The 18826-nt window shown below is 44.5% G+C and overlaps 1 protein-coding gene across 1 annotated transcript in view; it reads right to left on the reverse strand.

Moving 5' to 3' along the window:
• Nucleotides 1-18826, reverse strand: part of LOC147098037 (calsenilin-like) — a 186296-nt gene that overhangs the window by 39413 nt on the left and 128057 nt on the right. The window contains exon 2 of the mRNA XM_085970852.1: nt 3035-3159. Coding sequence (XP_085826978.1) covers nt 3035-3159 — 125 coding nt within the window. The remainder of the gene's footprint in view (nt 1-3034; nt 3160-18826) is intronic.

Raw genomic sequence — 18826 nt, forward strand, 5'->3', positions numbered from 1 at the left:
ATGAGCTGCCGCAGCCATTTGCCTCTGCAAGTGAGCAGGAAGGAAATTATAATGGGAGTCATTGACTACACGAAAATTACGTGCGGACAGCGCAGACAGATCCTCCATACGGACAACACAGACACATCTTACAAAGGGAAAACACAGACACATCTTACAAAGGGAAAACACAGACACATCTTACATATGGACAACACAGACACATCTTACAAAGGGACAACACAGACAGATCTTACAAAGGGACAACACAGACACATCTTACAAAGGGAAAACACAGACACATCTTACATATGGACAACACAGACACATCCTACAAAGGGATAACACAGACATATCCTCCATACGGACTACACAGACACATCTTACAAAGGGACATAGAAGCATAGAAACATAGAAGATAGGAGCAGGAGTAGGCCATTCAGCCCCTCGAGCCCGCTCCGCCATTTAATGAGATCATGGCTGATCATCCAAACTCAGTACCCTGTCCCTGCCTTCTCCCCATATCCCTTGATCCCTTTAGCCTTAAGAAATATATCCAACTCCTTCTTGAATATATTTAATAAGTTGGCCTCAACTGCCTTCTGTGGTAGAGAATTCCACAGGTTCACCACTCTCTGGGCGAAGAAATTCCTCCTCATCTCAGTTCTAAATGGCTTACCCCTTATCCTTAGACTATGACCCCTGGTTCTGGACTCCCCCACCATCGGGAACATCCTTCCTGCATCTAGTCTGTCTAGTCCTGTTAGAATTTTATAAGTTTCAATGAGATCCCCTCTCATTCTTCTAAACTCTAGCGAATATAAGCCTAATCGACTCAATCTCTCTTCATACGTCATTCCTGCCATCCCAGGTAGCAGTCTGGTGAATCTTCGCTGCACTCCCTCCATGGCAAGAACATCCTTCCTCAGATAAGGTGACCAAAACTGCACACAATACTCAAGGTGTGGTCTCACCAAGGCCCTATACAGCTGCAGCAAGACATCCTTGCTCCTGTACTCAAATCCTCTCGCTGTGAAGGCCAACATACCATTTGCCTTCTTAACCGCCTGCTGCACCTGCATGCTTACCTTCAGCGACTGGTGCACAAGGACACCCAGGTCTCGTTGCACTTCCCCTTTTCCCAATCTATTGCCGTTCAGATAATAATCTGCCTTCCTGTTTTTACCACCAAAGTGGATAACCTCGCATTTATCCACATCATACTGCATCTGCCATGCATCTGCCCAATCACCCAACCTGTCCAAATCATATTGGAGTTTTTCTGCATCCTCCTCACAGCACACACGCCCACCCAGCTTGGTGTCGTCTGCATACTTGGAGATATTACATCTAGTTCCCTCATCTAGATCATTAATATATATTGTGAATAGCTGGGGTCCTAGCACTGATCCCTGCGGTACTCCACTAGTCACTGCCTGCCACTCGGAAAAAGACCCGTTTTTTCCAACTCTTTGCTTCCTGTCTGCCAACCAGTTCTCTATCCAAGTCAGTACCTTACCCCCAATCCCATGTGCTTTAACTTTACACGCTAATCTCTTATGCGGAACCTTATCAAATGCCTTCTGAAAGTCCAAATACACCACATTCACTGGTTCTCCCTTATCTATTCTATCGGTTACATCCTCAAAAAATTCCAGTAGATTAGTCAAGCATGATTTACCTTTTGTAAATCCATGTTAACTTTGTCCAATCCTTGTAAAGGATCCTTGCAAAGGGACAACACAGACAGATCTTACATATGGACAATGCAGACAGATCTTACATCTGGACAACACAGACAGATCTTACAAAGGGACAACACAGACATATCTTATAAAGGGACAACGCAGACAGATCTTACAAAGGGGCAACGCAGACAAGACTTACAAATGGACAATACAGACAGATCTTACAAAGGGACAACACAGACAGATCTTGCAAAGGGACAACACAGACAGATCTTACATACGGACAACACAGACAGATCTTACAAAGGGACAATGCAGACACATCTTACAAAGGGACAATGCAGCCACATCTTACAAAGGGACAACGCAGACAGATCTTACAAAGGGACAACACAGACAGATCTTACAACGGGACAACGCAGACACATCTTACAAGGGGACAATGCAGTCACATCTTACAAAGGGACAAAGCAGACAGATCTTAAAAGGGACAACACAGACAGATGTTACATACGGACAACACAGACAATTCTTACATATGGACAACGCAGTCACATCTTACAAAGGGACAACACAGACAGACCTTACAAAGGGACAATGCAGACAGATCTTACAAAGGGACACGCAGCCAGATCTTACAAAGGGACAACGTAGACAGATCTTACAAAGGGACACCGCAGACACATCTTACATACGGACCATGCTGACACATCTTACAAAGGGACATCGCAGACAGATCTTAAATATGGACAACACAGACAGATCTTACAAAGGGACAACGCAGACAGATCTTACAAAGGGATAACGCAGACAGATCTTACAAAGGGACAACACAGACAGATCTTACAAAGGGATAACACAGACAGATGTTACATATGGACAGCACAGACAGATCTTACAAAGGGACACACAGACAGATCTTACAAAGGAACAACACAGACAGATCTTACATATGCACAACGCAGACAGATCTTACAAAGGGACAATGCAGACACATCTTGCAAAGGGACAATGCAGCCACATCTTACAAAGGGACAACGCAGACAGATCTTACAAAGGGACACACAGACAGATCTTACAAAGGAACAACACAGACAGATCTTACAAAGGGACAACGCAGACACCTCTTACAGAGGGACAACGCAGACACATCTTACAAAGGGACAACGCAGACACATCTTACAAAGGGACAATGCAGACACATCTTACCTATGGACAACACAGACACATCTTACAAAGGGACACGCAGACAGATGTTACAAAGGGACAGCGCAGACAGCATTTACATAGGACAACATAGTCAGATCTTACAAAGGGACAGTGCAGACACATCTTACAAAGGGACAACGCAGTCAGATCTTACATACGTTTTTGAAGCCCCTGTAAAGTGACTGGATTTCTTTCTTGGAAAACTTGGTCCGTGCTTGTAGTTCATCGAGCCCCTCAGGCTGGTGTCGCACTGTTGACAGATCCTCGTCAATCTCACTGCTGTCTGTAAAGAGATTGTAGAGTTGAGTGCTGCGTGACGTCTCACTGACCCAAGACTGATACACTATCCCACAGCTTGACTGCCCACACTCCTCCCGTCTGGTTGGAAGGTATCGTCCTTCCTTCCTTCAATTCCAGATGAGACCACAGCCTTGCAGTTACTGCCAAAAGTGAGAGAATCCTGGTGTATTTGATCCAGAGGGAGAGACAGCAAGAGTCTGCAGTGCTGCCGTGCAACTATATTAAGCATCTGGTTAGAGAATAGTTTGGAAGAGACTTGTGAGCAGATCACGTTCCCAATCTTTGTCCTGACAATTATTGCAAAAGCACAGCACTTAAAATGATTAAAGTTAATGAGGAAAAATAGGGATGTTCCATTCACTTTTATTTTTAATTATTAATTAATATGAACTATATATATATTTGGGCCCATTACTGTTTGCAATTTTTTATAAACGACCTAGACTCGGGTGTAGGGAGCAGCATTATAACGTTTGTAGATGATGCGAAACTTGGCAAAGTAGTAGATAGCGATGAATAAGGGGTCAGCTATTTAGGACTGAGATGAGGAGAAATTTCTTCACTCAGAGGGTGGTGAATCTTTGGAATTCTCTACCCCAGGAGGCTGTGGAGGCACAGTCGTTGAGTATATTCAAGACAGAGATCGATAGATTTTTAGATACGAAGGGAATCAAAGGATATGGGGATAGTGCGGGAAGGTGGAGACGAGGTAGAAGATCAGCCATGATCTTATTGAATGGCGGAGCAGGCTCAAAGGGCTGAATGGCCGACTCCTGCTCCTATTTCTTATGTTCCTAGGATAGTTGTAGACTTCAGGATGACATAGAGAGGATGGTGAAATGGGAAGAAGCACGGCAGATGGTGATCGATGCGGAGAAGTGTGAAGTGATGCACTTTGGGAGGACTAATATGGAAAGACAGTTTACTATAAATGGCACAGTTTTGAGAAGTGTTGATGAGCCGAGAGACCTTGGTGTCCATATACACAAATCCTTAAAGGTGGGGGTACAATGATAAGATGGTTAAAAAAGCATCTGGGTTACTTGGGATTATAAATAGAGGAATAGAATATAAAAGCAAAGAGATCAGGCTCGAACTTTATAAATCACAGCTAGGCCTCGGCTGGAGTATTGTGGGCAATTCTGGGCCCCACACTTCAGGAAAGATGTAAAGGCCTTAGAAAGGGGACAGAGGAGGTTTACCAGGATGTTCCCAGGGATGAGGGACTTCAGTTATGAGGAGAGGTTGGAAAAGTTCAGACTGTTCTCCTTGGGACAGAGAAGGTTAAGAGGTGACCGAATGGAGGGTTTCAAGGTGATGAGAGGTTTTGATGGAGTAGATCGAGAAAAACTATTCCCTCTGGCGAGTGGGTCAATAACCAGAGGTCAGAGATTCAAAATCATTGGAGAAAGATCTCGAGGGGAGATGAAAACTTTTTTCACTCAGAGAGTTGTCGGGATCGGGAACGCTCGACCTGAAAAGGTGGAGGAAGCTGATTCCATCAATAATTTTAAAAGGGAGTTGGACGGGTTCTTGAGGATGAGGAACTCACAGGGTTACGGACAAGAAGCGGGGGTGTGGGACTAAACACGACTGGTCTTTCAAAGAGCCAGCACAGGCCCGACGGGCCAAATGGCCTCCCTCTGTGTTGTAGGTTTAGAGTCATAGAGTCATAGAGTTTTACAGCACAGAAAGAGGCCCTTCGGCCCATCGTGTCTGCGCCGTCCATCAATCCCTGTCCAGTCTAATCCCATTTTCCAGCATTTGGTCCATAGCCTTGTATGCAATGGCATTTCAAGTGCTCATCCAAATGCTTCTTGAATGTTGTGAGGGTTCCTGCCTCTACCACCCTTTCAGGCAGTGAGTTCCAGATTCCAACCACCCTCTGGGTGAAAAAGTTCCTCCTCAAATCCCCTCTAAATCTCCTGCCCCTTACCCTGAATCTATGCCCCCTTGTTATTGACCCCCCTACTAAGGGGAAAAGTTCCTCTTTATCTACCCTATCTATGCCCCTCATCATTTGTACACCTCAATCAGGTCCCCCCTCAGCCTTCTTTGCTCCAAGGAAAACAACCCCAGCCTGTTTAGCCTTTCTTCATAGCTGAGGCGCTCCATCCCAGGTAACATCCTGGTGAATCTTCTCTGCACCCTCTCCAAAGCAGTCACATGCTTCCTATAGTGAGGCGACCAGAACTGCACACAGTACTCCAGCTGTGGCCTCACCAGCGTTTTGTACAGCTCCATCATAACCTCCCTGCTCTTATATTCTATGCCTCGGCTAATGAAGGCAAGTATCCCATATGCCTTTTTAACCACCTTATCTACCTGTTCCGCTGCCTTCAGGGATCTATGTACATGTACACCAAGGTCCCTCTGACCCTCTGTACTTCCTAGGGTCCTACCACTCATTGTGTATTCCCTTGCCTTATTTGTCTGTCCAAAATGCATCACCTCGCACTTTTCAGGGTTAAATTCCATTTGCCACTTTTCCGCCCATCTGACCAACCCGTTTATATCGTCCTGTAGCCTGAGGCTTTCCTCCTCGCAATTTACCACCCCACCAATTTTCGTGTCATCTGCGAACTTACTGATCATACCTTTTACATTCTCATCCAAATCATTTATGTAGATCACAAACAGCAAGGGACCCAGCACCGATCCCTGAGGTACCCCACTGGACACAGGCTTCCAGTCACAAAAGCAACCTTCGACCATCACCCTCTGCCTCCTGCCACTCAGCCAGTTTAGGATCCAACGCGCCAAGGCACCCTGGATCCCATGGGCTCTTACCTTCTTGACCAGTCTCCTATGCGGGACTTTGTCAAAAGCTTCACTGAAGTCCATGTAAACCACATCCACAGCATTTCCCTCATCCACACACCTAGTCACCCCCTCGAAAAATTCAATCAGATTGGTCAGACATGATTTACCCTTGACAAAGCCATGCTGACTATCCCCAATTAATCCTTGCCTCTCCAAGTGGTGACTAATTTTGTCCCTCAGAATTTTTTCCAATAATTTCCCTACCACAGATGTTAGGCTCACTGGCCTGTAATTCCCTGGTTTATCCCTGCTACCCTTCTTGAATAATGGTACTACGTTAGCTGTTCTCCAGTCCTCTGGTACATCCCCTGTGGCCAGAGAGGTTCTGAAAATTTGTGTCAGAGCCCCTGCAATCTCCTCCTTTGCCTCACACAACAGCCTGGGATACATCTCGTCCGGGCCTGGGGATTTATCCACTTTTTGGCCTGCTAAAACCGCTAGTACCTCCTCCCTCTCGATGCTAATATGTTCAAGTATGTCACAGTCCCCTTGCCCGATTTCTATGTCTACATCGTCTTTCTCCATAGTGAACACAGATGCAAAAAATTCATTTAAAACCCCGCCTACATCATCTGGCTCTACACACAGATTGCCACTTTGGTCCCTAATCGGCCCTACCCTTTCCCTGGTTATCCTCTTGCCCTTAATATACTTATAAAACATCTTAGGATTTTCCTTTATTTTGCTCGCCAGTGTTATTTCATGGCCCCTCCTCGCCCTCCTAATTTCTCTTTTAAGTATGCCCCTGCACTTTTTATACTCCTCTAGGGCTTCCTCCGTCTTTAGTCTTTTGTAACTGCCAAAAGCCCCCCTTTTTTTCCTAATGCATTTTTGTATATCCCTTGTCATCCAAGGTTCCCTTTGCTTGTTGGTCCCACCCTTGACCTTTACAGGAACATGTTGGCGTTGTACTCTCTCTATTTCCCTTCTGAAAGTCTCCCACTGTTTTGATGTGGAGTTTCCTATAAGTAGCTGCTCCCAGTCCACTTTGGCCAGATCCTACCTTATCATATTAAAATCGGCCTTTCCCCAATTTAGAACCCTTATTTCCGGGCCGTCTTTGTCTTTTTCCATGACCACCTTAAATCTCACTGAATTATGGTCACTGTCGCCAAAATGCTCTCCTACTGACACTTCCACCAATTGCCCGGCTACATTCCCTAGAATTAGGTCCAGTACCGCCCCCTCTCTTGTAGGACTTTCCACATGTTGGCTCAAAAAGCTCTCCTGGATGCACTTTAAGAATTCTGCACCCTCTAAGCCTTTCACACTCTGACTATCCCAATTAATATTGGGGAAGTTGAAATCCCCCACTATTATTACCCTATTATTTTCGCGCTTCTCTGAGATTTGCCTACATTTCTGTTCCTCTATCTCCCCCTGACTGTTTGGGGGCCTATAGTACACTCCCAGCAAAGTGCTTGCCTCCTTTTTGTTTTTAAGTTCTACCCATATGGCCTCATTAGAGGAACCCGCTAATATATCGTCCCTCCTTACAGCAGTAATTGACTCCTTTCTATGATTCTATATTGTTAAACATCAATCTTAATGGAATATATGAAATTAAAGATAAAGGGGGAAAAATTCAGTCTCGCCCCGTTTGGGGCGCCATTATCGGCCGTGCGCAAAGTTTAGCGCCTGGCGCTAATTATCGCCTTCGACAGCAAACTTGGCTTTTATCACCCCTGGAGGTGATTGGAGCGCTAAATCAGGCGCTTCACACCTGTCTTAAGGCGCAAAGGCCGAGGAGCGAGGCGCTACCTCAGAGCGTTGGCGAAGCAAGGAAGGGCAAATCAAAATAAACCTGCAAAGTGCTGCTCAGTACTCAAAACTCCTTCACACAGCGTTGAATCTCTCCAGAAGTCTCTCTCTCTCTCTCAGAATGCGTGGTGCAAAAATGTCACCGACAAAAAAAGGCAGGAAGCGGTCGCCTTTAAATAGCGCTCTCCCAGTCCCTTTCTGACAGCAAAACGCTCCCCCCAACCTGTCGTTGCTAGCGGCAGGCGGTAAGGCAGGGGGCGCCACTCAATATCCAGTCCGGGGCGCTACCGGGGCGTTGCGCACTCGACTGACATCACAATCTGCCGGTGCAGGAGAGTGTGGCGGTAGTGTCAGCACCGCCGCAAAATGTCTAGTTAATTTCGCGAGCGGCGCAAACATCGCCGCGCCCGGGCGCTAGTTGCTTTGCGCCCCATTTAGCGCCCTCTTAAGGCGCTAACGGGAGGCGCAAACAACTGAATTTTCCCCCCAAAGAGTGCTCAGGAATGCCCTTCAGAGAGTACTTAAGATTCAATGTGGTACAGATAAATTTAAACCTAATTATGTTTGACATAAGCACAAACTCTGTTACTGGGGGAACAAACTCAAGCTCAGAAGAGGGAAGCGGAACAGGCAGTTAAATTGAGCGGTGAATGGAAGTTACGGTTTGGGCTTTGATCTGCCTCTCCTGTAAACAGCTGAATTAATGTTTCAACACGCAGGATTCCAACCTGTGTCTTTTCCTCGGGTCTCCGAGCTGGATAACCCTGATCACTTTAAATTAATATTGGGCCAGAACTTCGGGTCCCCACGGGTGAGTACGCGCTGGGTACTCACCCGTAGGCCCAACGAAAGTGCCGGTTTCGTGCATGCGCTGCGCATGCGTGGGAAACCGGAACTTCCGTTCCCTTAAAGGAAGGGGTTCACAGGTCGAACGCGTGCGCCGGAGAGGCAGCGTGTACGCCTGGAACTTCCGTTTTTTTTGCAGGTTTCTCCGGGAGGGTAAATCTCCAGCAGCTACGCTTTTAAAAAGCAGTCGCAAGGCCTGCTTTTAACAAGGTAAGTGGTGAATTAAGTAAAATTAAAACATTTTTTCCATTTATTATTTTTAAATACTTTAAAAAGAAAGGTAAGTTTATTTTTAGCCCTGTTAGAAACTGTAATTAATTTTTTCAAAAATTTAAATTATTATTTAAAATAGTTATTTTATGTAATTTATAGTTATTTTAAAAATGTGATTTAAAAAAATGTATTTGAAGTTATAGTTATGTTTTGGGGCTGAACTCTATTCATAGATTTGACAGGTCTTCCTGTTAAATCTATGAATAGAGATTCCCTGCTACCATTGGCTCTCCATGGCCCACGTGATCCCAGGGGACGCTTCGAACTAACTGCGTCCCTGGGATACGCAAGCACTGCGCGCCGACAGTTGGAACAGGCCCAGGATCGGAATCCCACGCGGGCCCACAGCACAACGGCCAGCGCGCTAGGTAAGTGCAGGTCGGAGACTTGCACCCGCGGGAAGCCTCCGACCCGAATTTCTGGAATTATTTACTGGACACCACGTTGTACCAATATGGTGTCTCCTGTCAACTTAGCAGGTGGGAGACCATCACACCATGAGAAAACTCTGCACAGGATAAAACTACTTTCCAAACTAATTTACATGGAAGCAGAAATGCAAACCAAATATTATACAGCACGATGGATAATTTATAAACATATACAACTGGGATGACTCTTTAAAACAGTGCGTTGTTTTCCAGTCCATTACTGGCAAACTCTTCAAAAGCCAGTCACTTGTGCTAAAATGGGCACTGCACCAGAGAATCATAGAATGATACAGCACGGAAGGAGGCCATTCGGCCCAGTGTGCCCGTGCCAGCTCTTTGGTAGAACTATCCAATTAGTCCCACTCCCCCGCACTTTCCCCATAGCCCTCTAAAAAAAAATTACCATCAAGTATTTATCCAGTTCTCTTCTGAAAGTTACTATTGAATCTGCTTCCACCGCCCTTTCAGGCAGCGCATTCCAGATCACAACAACTCGCTGCGTAAAAACATGTCGCCTTTGTCAATCACTTTAAATCTGTGTCCTCTGCTTATCGATTCTTCTGCCATTGGAAACAGATTCTCTTTATTTACTCTATCAAAACCATTCATGATTTTGAACACCTCTATCAAATCTCCTCTTATCCTTCTCTGCTCTAAGGAGAACAATCCTAGTTTCTACAATCTCTCCACAGAACTGAAGTCCCTCTTCCCTGGTACCATTCTAGTAAATCTCCTCTGCACCCTCTCCAAGGCCTTGACATCCTTCCTAAAGTGTGATGCCCAGAATTGGACACAATACTCCAGCTGAGGCCTAACCTGTGTTTTACAAAGGTTTAGCATTAACTTCCTTGCTTTTGTATTCTATTCCTCTATTAATAAAGCCAAGGATCCCATTTGCTTTTTAAAAGCCTTCTCAACTTGTCCTGTCACCTTCAATGATTTGTGTACGTACACCCCCAGGTCTCTCTGTTCCTGCACCCCCTTTAACATTGTACCATTTAGTTTGTATCGCCTCTCCTCAATCCTCCTACCAAAATATATCACTTCACATTTCTCTGCGTTAAATTTCATCTGCCATGTGTCTGCCCATTTCACCAGTCTGTCTATGTCCTCCTGAAGTCTGTTACTATCCATCTCATTGTTTACTACATTTCTGAGTTTCGTATCGTCTGCAAACTTTGCAATGATGCCCTGTATACCCAAATCCTGGTCATTAATATATATCAAAAAGAGCAGTGATCCTAATCCCAACCTCTGGGAACACCACTGTACACTTCCCTCCAGTCTGAAAAACAACCGTTCACAACTATTCTCTGCTTTCTGTCCCTTAGCTAATTTTGTATACACATTGCCACTGCCCCTTTAATCCCATGGGCTTCAATTTTGCTAACAAGTCTATTATGTGGTATTTTGTCAAACGCCTTTTGAAAGTCCATTTACACAACATCAACTGCACGACCCTCATCAACCCTCTCTGTTACTTCATCAAAGAACTCGATCAAGTTAGTCAAACACAATTTGGTTTTGGCAAATCCGTGCCGGCTGAATGATCTGCAGTTGCTGGGATTACCCCTCTCCCCTTGTTTGAACTGGGGAGTAACATTTGCAATCCTCCAGTCCTCTGGCACCACCCCCACATCTAAGGAGGATTGGAAGATCGTGGCCAGAGCCTCCGCAATTTCCACTCTTACTTCCCTCAATAACCTAGGATGTATCCCATCCGGACCGGGTGGCTTTTCTACATTGAGGACTGCCAACCTGTTAAGTACCTCAACTTTATCTATTTTTATCCTATCCAATATCGCTACTGCTTCCTCCTTTGCTGCTACACTGGCAGCATCCACTTCTCTTGTGAAGACAGATGCAAAGTACTGATTTAGTACCTCCGCCATGCCCTCCGCCTCCACAAGAAGATCTGTTTTTGTGCAAGTTAGAAAAGTAGTCAGCAAAACTAGTAGGGAGCAGAAACAAAGGCCAACAGTAAAGAGGGTCAAAGTGCAGAAAAGTATTAAACAGGCAAAGTTGAAGGCACTTTATCTAAATGCACGTAGCATTCGCAACAAGGTGGATGAATTAATGGCACTAATAGAAGTAAATGGGTATGATGTAATTGCCAGCACAGAGACATGGTTGCAGGGTAACCAAAGCTGGGAACTGAATGTTCCAGGGTACTCAACATTTAGGAAGGACAGACAAAAAGGAAAAGGAGGCGGCGTAGCGCTGTTAATAAGGGATGAGATCGGTACGGTAGAGATAAAAGATCTTGGCTTGGCAGATCGTGATGTAGAACTGAAATCGGTTTGGGTGGAGCTAAGAAACAGCAAAGGACGGAAAACATTGGTGGGAGTTGTGCATAGGCCACCAAACAGTCGTGGTAATGTAGGGCACAGCATCAATCAAGAAATTAGAAGTGCATGTAACAAAGGCAATACAGTAATCATGGGGGACTTTAATCTACATATTGACTGGGCAAATCAAATTACCACTAATGGTGTGGAGGACGAATTCTTGGAATGCATGCAAGATGGTTTCCTGGATCAGTATGTGGAGGAACCAACCAGGGAACAGTCTATTCTGGATCTGGTACTGTGTAATGAGAAGGGGCTAATCAATAATCTTGTGGTAAAGGGGCCTTTAGGGACAAGTGACCATAATATGATTAAATTTTACATTAAGTTTGAGAGTGATGTAGTCCAATCTGAAACTAAGGTCTTCAATCTAAACAGAGGAAACTACAAGGGTATGAGGGACATGTTGGCCATGGTAGATTGGGAGACTACACTAAAAGGTATGAAGGTGGACATACAATGGCTAACATTCAAGGAAATAATGCATAATTTGCAACAAACATATATTCCCCTAGGGCATAAAAACCCAAAAGGAAAAGTGATCCAACCATGGCTAACAAAAGAAATTAAAGCTAGTATTAAATCAAAGGAGGAAACTTATAAAGTTGCCAGAAAAAGCGGTCAGCCTGAGGATTGGGATCTTTTTAGAAATCAGCAAAGGAGGACCAAGAAATTGATAAAGAAAGGGAAAATGGAATATGAGCACAAACTAGCGAAAAATATAAAAACGGATTGTAAAAGCTTCTATAGGTATGTGAAAAGGAAAAGACTGGCGAAGGTAAATGTAGGTCCTTTACAGTCAGAGACAGGAGAATTTATAATGGGGAATGAGGAAATGGCAGTGAAATTAAATAAATACTTTGTTTCTTTCTTCACAGAGGAAGACATAAAAAACGCCCCAGAAATACGAGAAAACCAAGGGTGTGGTGAGAATGAGGAACTTAAAGAAATTATTATTAGTAAAAAAAAGTACTAGCAAAATTAATGGGACTAAAAGTCGATAAATCCCAAGGACCGGATGACCTACATCCTAGGGTTTTGAAAGAGGTGGCCATTGGAATAATGAACGCATTGGTTGTCATCTTCCAAAATTCTATAGATTCTGGAACGGTTCCTGCAGATTGGAGGATAGCAAATGTAACCCCGCTATTTAAGAAAGGAGGGAGAGAGAAAACGGGGAACTACAGACCTGTTAGCCTCACATCAGTAGTTGGGAAAATGCTGGAATCTATTATAAAGGATGCAATAACTGGGCACTTAGAAACTAATAGTAAGATTGGGCAGAGTCAACATGGATTTATGAAAGGGAAATCCTGTTTGACAAACCTATTGGAGCTCTTTGAGGATGTAACTAGTGGAGTAGATAAAGGGGAACCAGTAGATGTGGCGTATTTGGATTTTCAGAAGGCCTTCGATAAGGTCCCACATAAGAGGTTGGTAAACAAAATTATGGCACATGGAATTGGGGGTAATATACTAGCATGGATTGAGAATTGGTTAACAGACAGAAAACAAAGAGCAGGGATAAATGGGTCTTTTTCAGGATGGCAGGCTGTGACTAGTGGGGTACCGCAAGGATCGGTGCTTGGGCCCCAGCTATTCACAATCTATATCAATGGTTTGGATGAGGGGACTAGATGTAACATTTCTACATTTATTGATGATACAAAGCTAGGTGGCAGTGTCAGTTGTGAAGAGGATGTGAAGAGGCTTCAAGGGGATCTCGACAGGCTCAGTGAGTGGGCGAGAACATGGCAGATGGAATATAATGTGGATAAATGTGAAGTTATCCACTTTGGTAGAAAAAACAGAAAGGCAGAGTATTTCCTAAATGGTGAAAGATTGGGGAATGCAGATGCTCAAAGGGACCTGGGTATTGTAATGATATCAGCAAATAGTGATGGTATTTGCCTGTTTGATTATGATGCCTTACCAGCATAATTGCATGTATTGATTATTTATGCCTGACCAGCAGAGGGCATGTGAGAGAGGCAGTTTTAGTTTAGTTTCACTTTCATTTTAGATGGATCACTAACATGATGTCTCCTGTAAAGCTTTTGACAAAGTCCCGCATAGGAGACTGGTCAAGAAGGTAAGAGCCCATGGGATCCAGGGTGCCTTGGCACGTTGGATCCTAAACTGGCTGAGTGGCAGGAGGCAGAGGGTGATGGTCGAAGGTTGCTTTTGTGACTGGAAGCCTGTGTCCAGTGGGGTACCTCAGGGATCGGTGCTGGGTCCCTTGTTGTTTGTGATCTACATAAATGATTTGGATGAGAATGTAAAAGGTATGATCAGTAAGTTCGCAGATGACACGAAAATTGGTGGGGTGGTAAATTGTGAGGAGGAAAGCCTCAGGCTACAGGAAGATATAAACGGGTTGGTCAGATGGGCGGAAAAGTGGCAAATGGAATTTAACCCTGAAAAGTGCGAGGTGATGCATTTTGGACGGACAAATAAGGCAAGGGAATACACAATGAGTGGTAGGACCCTAGGAAGTACAGAGGGTCAGAGGGACCTTGGTGTACATGTACATAGATCCCTGAAGGCAGCGGAACAGGTCGATAAGGTGGTTAAAAAGGCATATGGGATACTTGCCTTCATTAGCCGAGGCATAGAATATAAGAGCAGGGAGGTTATGATGGAGCTGTACAAAACGCTGGTGAGGCCACAGCTGGAGTACTGTGTGCAGTTCTGGTCGCCTCACTATAGGAAGGATGTGATTGCTTTGGAGAGGGTGCAGAGAAGATTCACCAGGATGTTACCTGGGATGGAGCACCTCAGCTATGAAGAGAGGCTGGACAGGCTGGGGTTGTTTTCCTTGGAGCAAAGAAGGCTGAGGGGGGACCTGATTGAGGTGTACAAAATGATGAGGGGCATAGATAGGGTAGATAAAGAGGAACTTTTCCCCTTAGTAGGGGGGTCAATAACAAGGGGGCATAGATTCAGGGTAAGGGGCAGGAGATTTAGAGGGGATTTGAGGAGGAACTTTTTCACCCAGAGGGTGGTTGGAATGTGGAACTCAATGCCTGAAAGGGTGGTAGAGGCAGGAACCCTCACAACATTCAAGAAGCATTTGGATGAGCACTTGAAATGCCATTGCATACAAGGCTATGGACCAAATGCTGGAAAATGGGATTAGACTGGACAGGGATGGATGGGCGGCACAGACACGATGGGCCGAAGGGCCTCTTTCTGTGCTGTAAAACTCTATGACTCTATGACTCTATGAAATGCTGTTAACTGAGTTGAACATACTTTAGATTAAAACTCATTCCCTTTCATAAATGTCTCGTCATTGAACCCACATACAAATCAATACATGGGGGTGCATGTATTGATTATTTATGCCTGACCAGCAGAGGGCATGTGAGAGAGGCAGTTTTAGTTTAGTTTCACTTTCGTTTTAGATGGATCACTAACATGATGTCTCCTGTAAATGCTGTTAACTGAGTTGAACATACTTTAGATAAAAACTCATTCTCTTTCATAAATGTCTCGTCATTGAACCCACATACAAATCAATACAGGTATCCTTGTACATGAGTCACTGAAAGTGAATGTGCAGGTGCAGCAAGCCTTTAGGAAGGCACATGGTATGTTGGCCTTCATTACAAGAGGATTTGAGTACAGGAGTAAAGAAGTCTTACTCCAATTATATAGGGCCTTGGTGAGACCACACCTGAAGTACGGAGTACAATTTAGAGGGTACAGTTTCAGAGGGTACAGTGTTAGAGGGTACAGTGTTAGAGGGAACAGTGCTAGAGGAAACTATGTTAGAGGACACAGTGTTAGAGGATACAGTGTTAGAGGATATAGTGTTGAAGGGTACAGTGTTAGATGGTACAGTGTTAGAGGATACAGTTTCAGAGGGTACAGTGTTAGAGGGTACAGTCTTAAAGGATACAGTGTTAGAGGACTCTGTGTTAGATGGTACAGTGTTAGAGGATACAGTGTTAGAGGGTACAGTGTTAGAGGACTCTCTGTTAGAGGGAGGGTTTTAAATTTTTGAGGCATTGGAACCAGTTTTGTGGTAGGTGTGACCTATACAAAAGGGACGGTCTACACCTGTGCAGAGATGGAACTGATGTTCTCGGGGTAATTTTTGATAAAGCAGTTCGGGAGCATTTAAACTAGTATGGCAGGGGGCTAGAAACCTATGTAGTGAAATAGAGGAAAGTGAAAGGCAGACAGAAATAAATGGTAAAAGGGTGAGGAACAAAAAACAAAGGGCCAAACTAATTCATAAAAAATGTGAGCATAAAAAAAGCCTGAGGGTTTTATACCTTAATGCGAGAAGCATCAGGAACAAGGTAGATGAATTAGCTGTGGAAATAGAGGTTAATAATTATGATCTAATTGGGATTACGGAAACATGGTTGCAGGGTGAGCAGGGCTGGGAGCTTAACATACAGGGGTATTCAGTATTTAGGAAGGATCGACAAAAAAGAAAGGGAGGAGGGGTAGCATTGCTAGTAAAAGAGGGGATAAATGCAATTGAAAAGAAGGATATTAACTCAGTTAATACAGAATCTATATGGGTGGAGCTAAGAAATAGCGAGGGGCGAAAAACATTAATAGGAGTGGTATATAGGCCTCCAAATAGTAAAATAGAGGTTAGGGAGGGCATCACGAGGGAAATTAGAGAAGCGTGCAATAAGAGCACAGCTGTCATCATAGGTGACTTTAACTTACATATAGATTGGACTAGCCTAATCAGTAAAAATAATGAGGAGGAGGAATTCCTTGAGTGTTTAAGGGATGGTTATCTGGATCAATATGTCGAGGAACCAACTCGGGAACAGGCTATATTGGACTGGGTACTGTGCAATGAGAAGGGACTAATCAGTAATCTTGTTGTACGGGGACCCTTGGGTCAGAGCGATCATAACATGATCGATTTCTCACTCGAAATGGAGAGCGAAGAAATTGACTCAGAGACTAAGGTCCTGAATTTAAACAAGGGGAATTATGATGCCATGAGACGGGAACTGAGTAGGTCTGATTGGACAACGTTCCTGGGAGGACTGGAGGTAGATAAACAATGGCAAACATTTAAAGATAGAATGACAAAATTGCAAAAATTGTTTATACCAATCTGGCATAAAAGGAAATCTAAAAAGGTGACTCAACCGTGGATAACAGGGGAAATTAGAGACAGCATAAAATCCAAAGATAGGGCGTATAAAATAGCCAAAAAAAGCGCCAGAGCGGAAGATTGGGAACAGTTTAAGATAGAGCAAAGGAGGGCAAAGGGCATGATCAAGAGGGGCAAAATAGCTTACGAAAACAAGCTGGCGGAAAATATAAAAACTAACTCCAAAAGCTTTTATAAATATATCAAAAGGAAAAGACTGGTGAAAACCAAAGTTGGTCCATTGCAGTCAGATACGGGGGAATATATAATGGGAAATAAGGAAATGGCAGATCAACTAAATGCATACTTTGGGTCAGTCTTTACGAAGGAAGACACAAAAAACCTCCCTGGGATATCGGGAAAAATAGGGACATTGGCAAAGGAGGAACTGACGCAAATCAATATCTCTAAGGATATGGTGTTAAGGAAGCTAAAGGGATTGAAGGTGGACAAATCCCCAGGGCCTGATAACATGCATCCTAGGGTACTGAAGGAGGTGGCCCTAGAGATAGCGGATGCACTAAGGATGATTTTTCAGAATTCATTAGACTCGGGAACAGTGCCGATGGATTGGAGGGTAGCTAACGTTACCCCACTATTCAAAAAGGGGGGTAGGGAAAAAGCAGGTAATTACAGACCTGTAAGCCTTACATCAGTTGTGGGCAAAATGCTGGAGTCCATCATTAAGGATGAAATAGCGGAGCACTTAGCAAATGGGGACAGGATAGGACAGAGTCAACATGGATTTACAAAGGGTAAATCGTGCTTGACTAATCTATTGGAATTTTTTGAGGGAGTAACTGGTAGAATAGATGGGGGAGAGCCAGTAGATGTGGTGTACCTGGACTTCCAAAAGGCCTTCGATAAGGTCCCACATAAAAGATTAGCATGGAAAATTGAGGCTCATGGGATAAAGGGGAAAGTTTTGGCATGGATAGGGAACTGGCTGTCAGATAGAAAACAGAGAGTTGGAATAAACGGCTCATTTTCTGAATGGCAGGCAGTAACAAGTGGGGTACCACAGGGATCTGTCCTGGGCCCCCAGCTGTTCACAATTTACATTAATGACCTGGATCAGGGAGTCGGATGCAGCATTTCCAAATTTGCAGACGACACTAAACTAGGAGGGGGGGTGGGCTCAGAGGAAGAGACCAGGAAGCTCCAGAGCGATTTGGACAGACTGGGCGATTGGGCGGATAAATGGCAGATGCACTATAATGTGGACAAGTGCGAAGTTATCCACCTTGGGTGCAGGAACGGGAGGGCAAATTATTATTTAAATGGCAATAGATTGGGAGAGGGGGAAGTACAGAGAGACCTGGGTGTTCTTGTACACCAGTCACTGAAGGCGAGCATGCAGGTGCAACAGGCGGTCAAGAAGGCAAACGGTATGCTGGCCTTCATAGCAAAAGGGTTAGAATACAGGAACAGGGATACCTTGCTGCAGCTGTACAGGGCACTGGTGAGACCACACCTCGAGTACTGTGTACAGTTTTGGTCGCCTCATCTGAGGAAGGATGTTCTTGCCATGGAGGGGGTGCAGCGGCGATTCACCAGGCTGATACCAGGAATGGCGGGAATGACCTATGAGGAGAGACTATGTAGTTTAGGGATGTACACACTGGAGTTTAGAAGATTGAGAGGGGACCTCATAGAAGTGTATAAAATTCTGACAGGTCTAGACAGACTGGATGCAGAAGGAATGTTTCCCTTGGCGGGTGAGAACAGAACTAGAGGACATAATTTAAGGATAAGGGCTAAACCATTTAGGACAGAGATGAGGGGGAATTTCTTCACTCAGAGAGTGGTGAACCTGTGGAACTCATTGCCACAGAGGGCAGTGTACGCCAGCTCATTAAATATATTTAAGAGGGAATTAGATATATTTCTACGGGCAAAAGGGGTTAAGGGTTACGGAGAGAAGGCGGGGACGGGATACTGAATTAAAGGATCAGCCATGATCTCATCGAATGGCGGAGCAGGCACGAAGGGCCGAATGGCCTACTCCTGCTCCTATCTTCTATGTATCTATGT

Source organism: Somniosus microcephalus, chromosome 30 (assembly GCF_052327205.1).
Source record: "Somniosus microcephalus isolate GS21.2 chromosome 30, FLI_Smic_1.0, whole genome shotgun sequence".
NCBI lineage: Eukaryota > Metazoa > Chordata > Chondrichthyes > Squaliformes > Somniosidae > Somniosus > Somniosus microcephalus.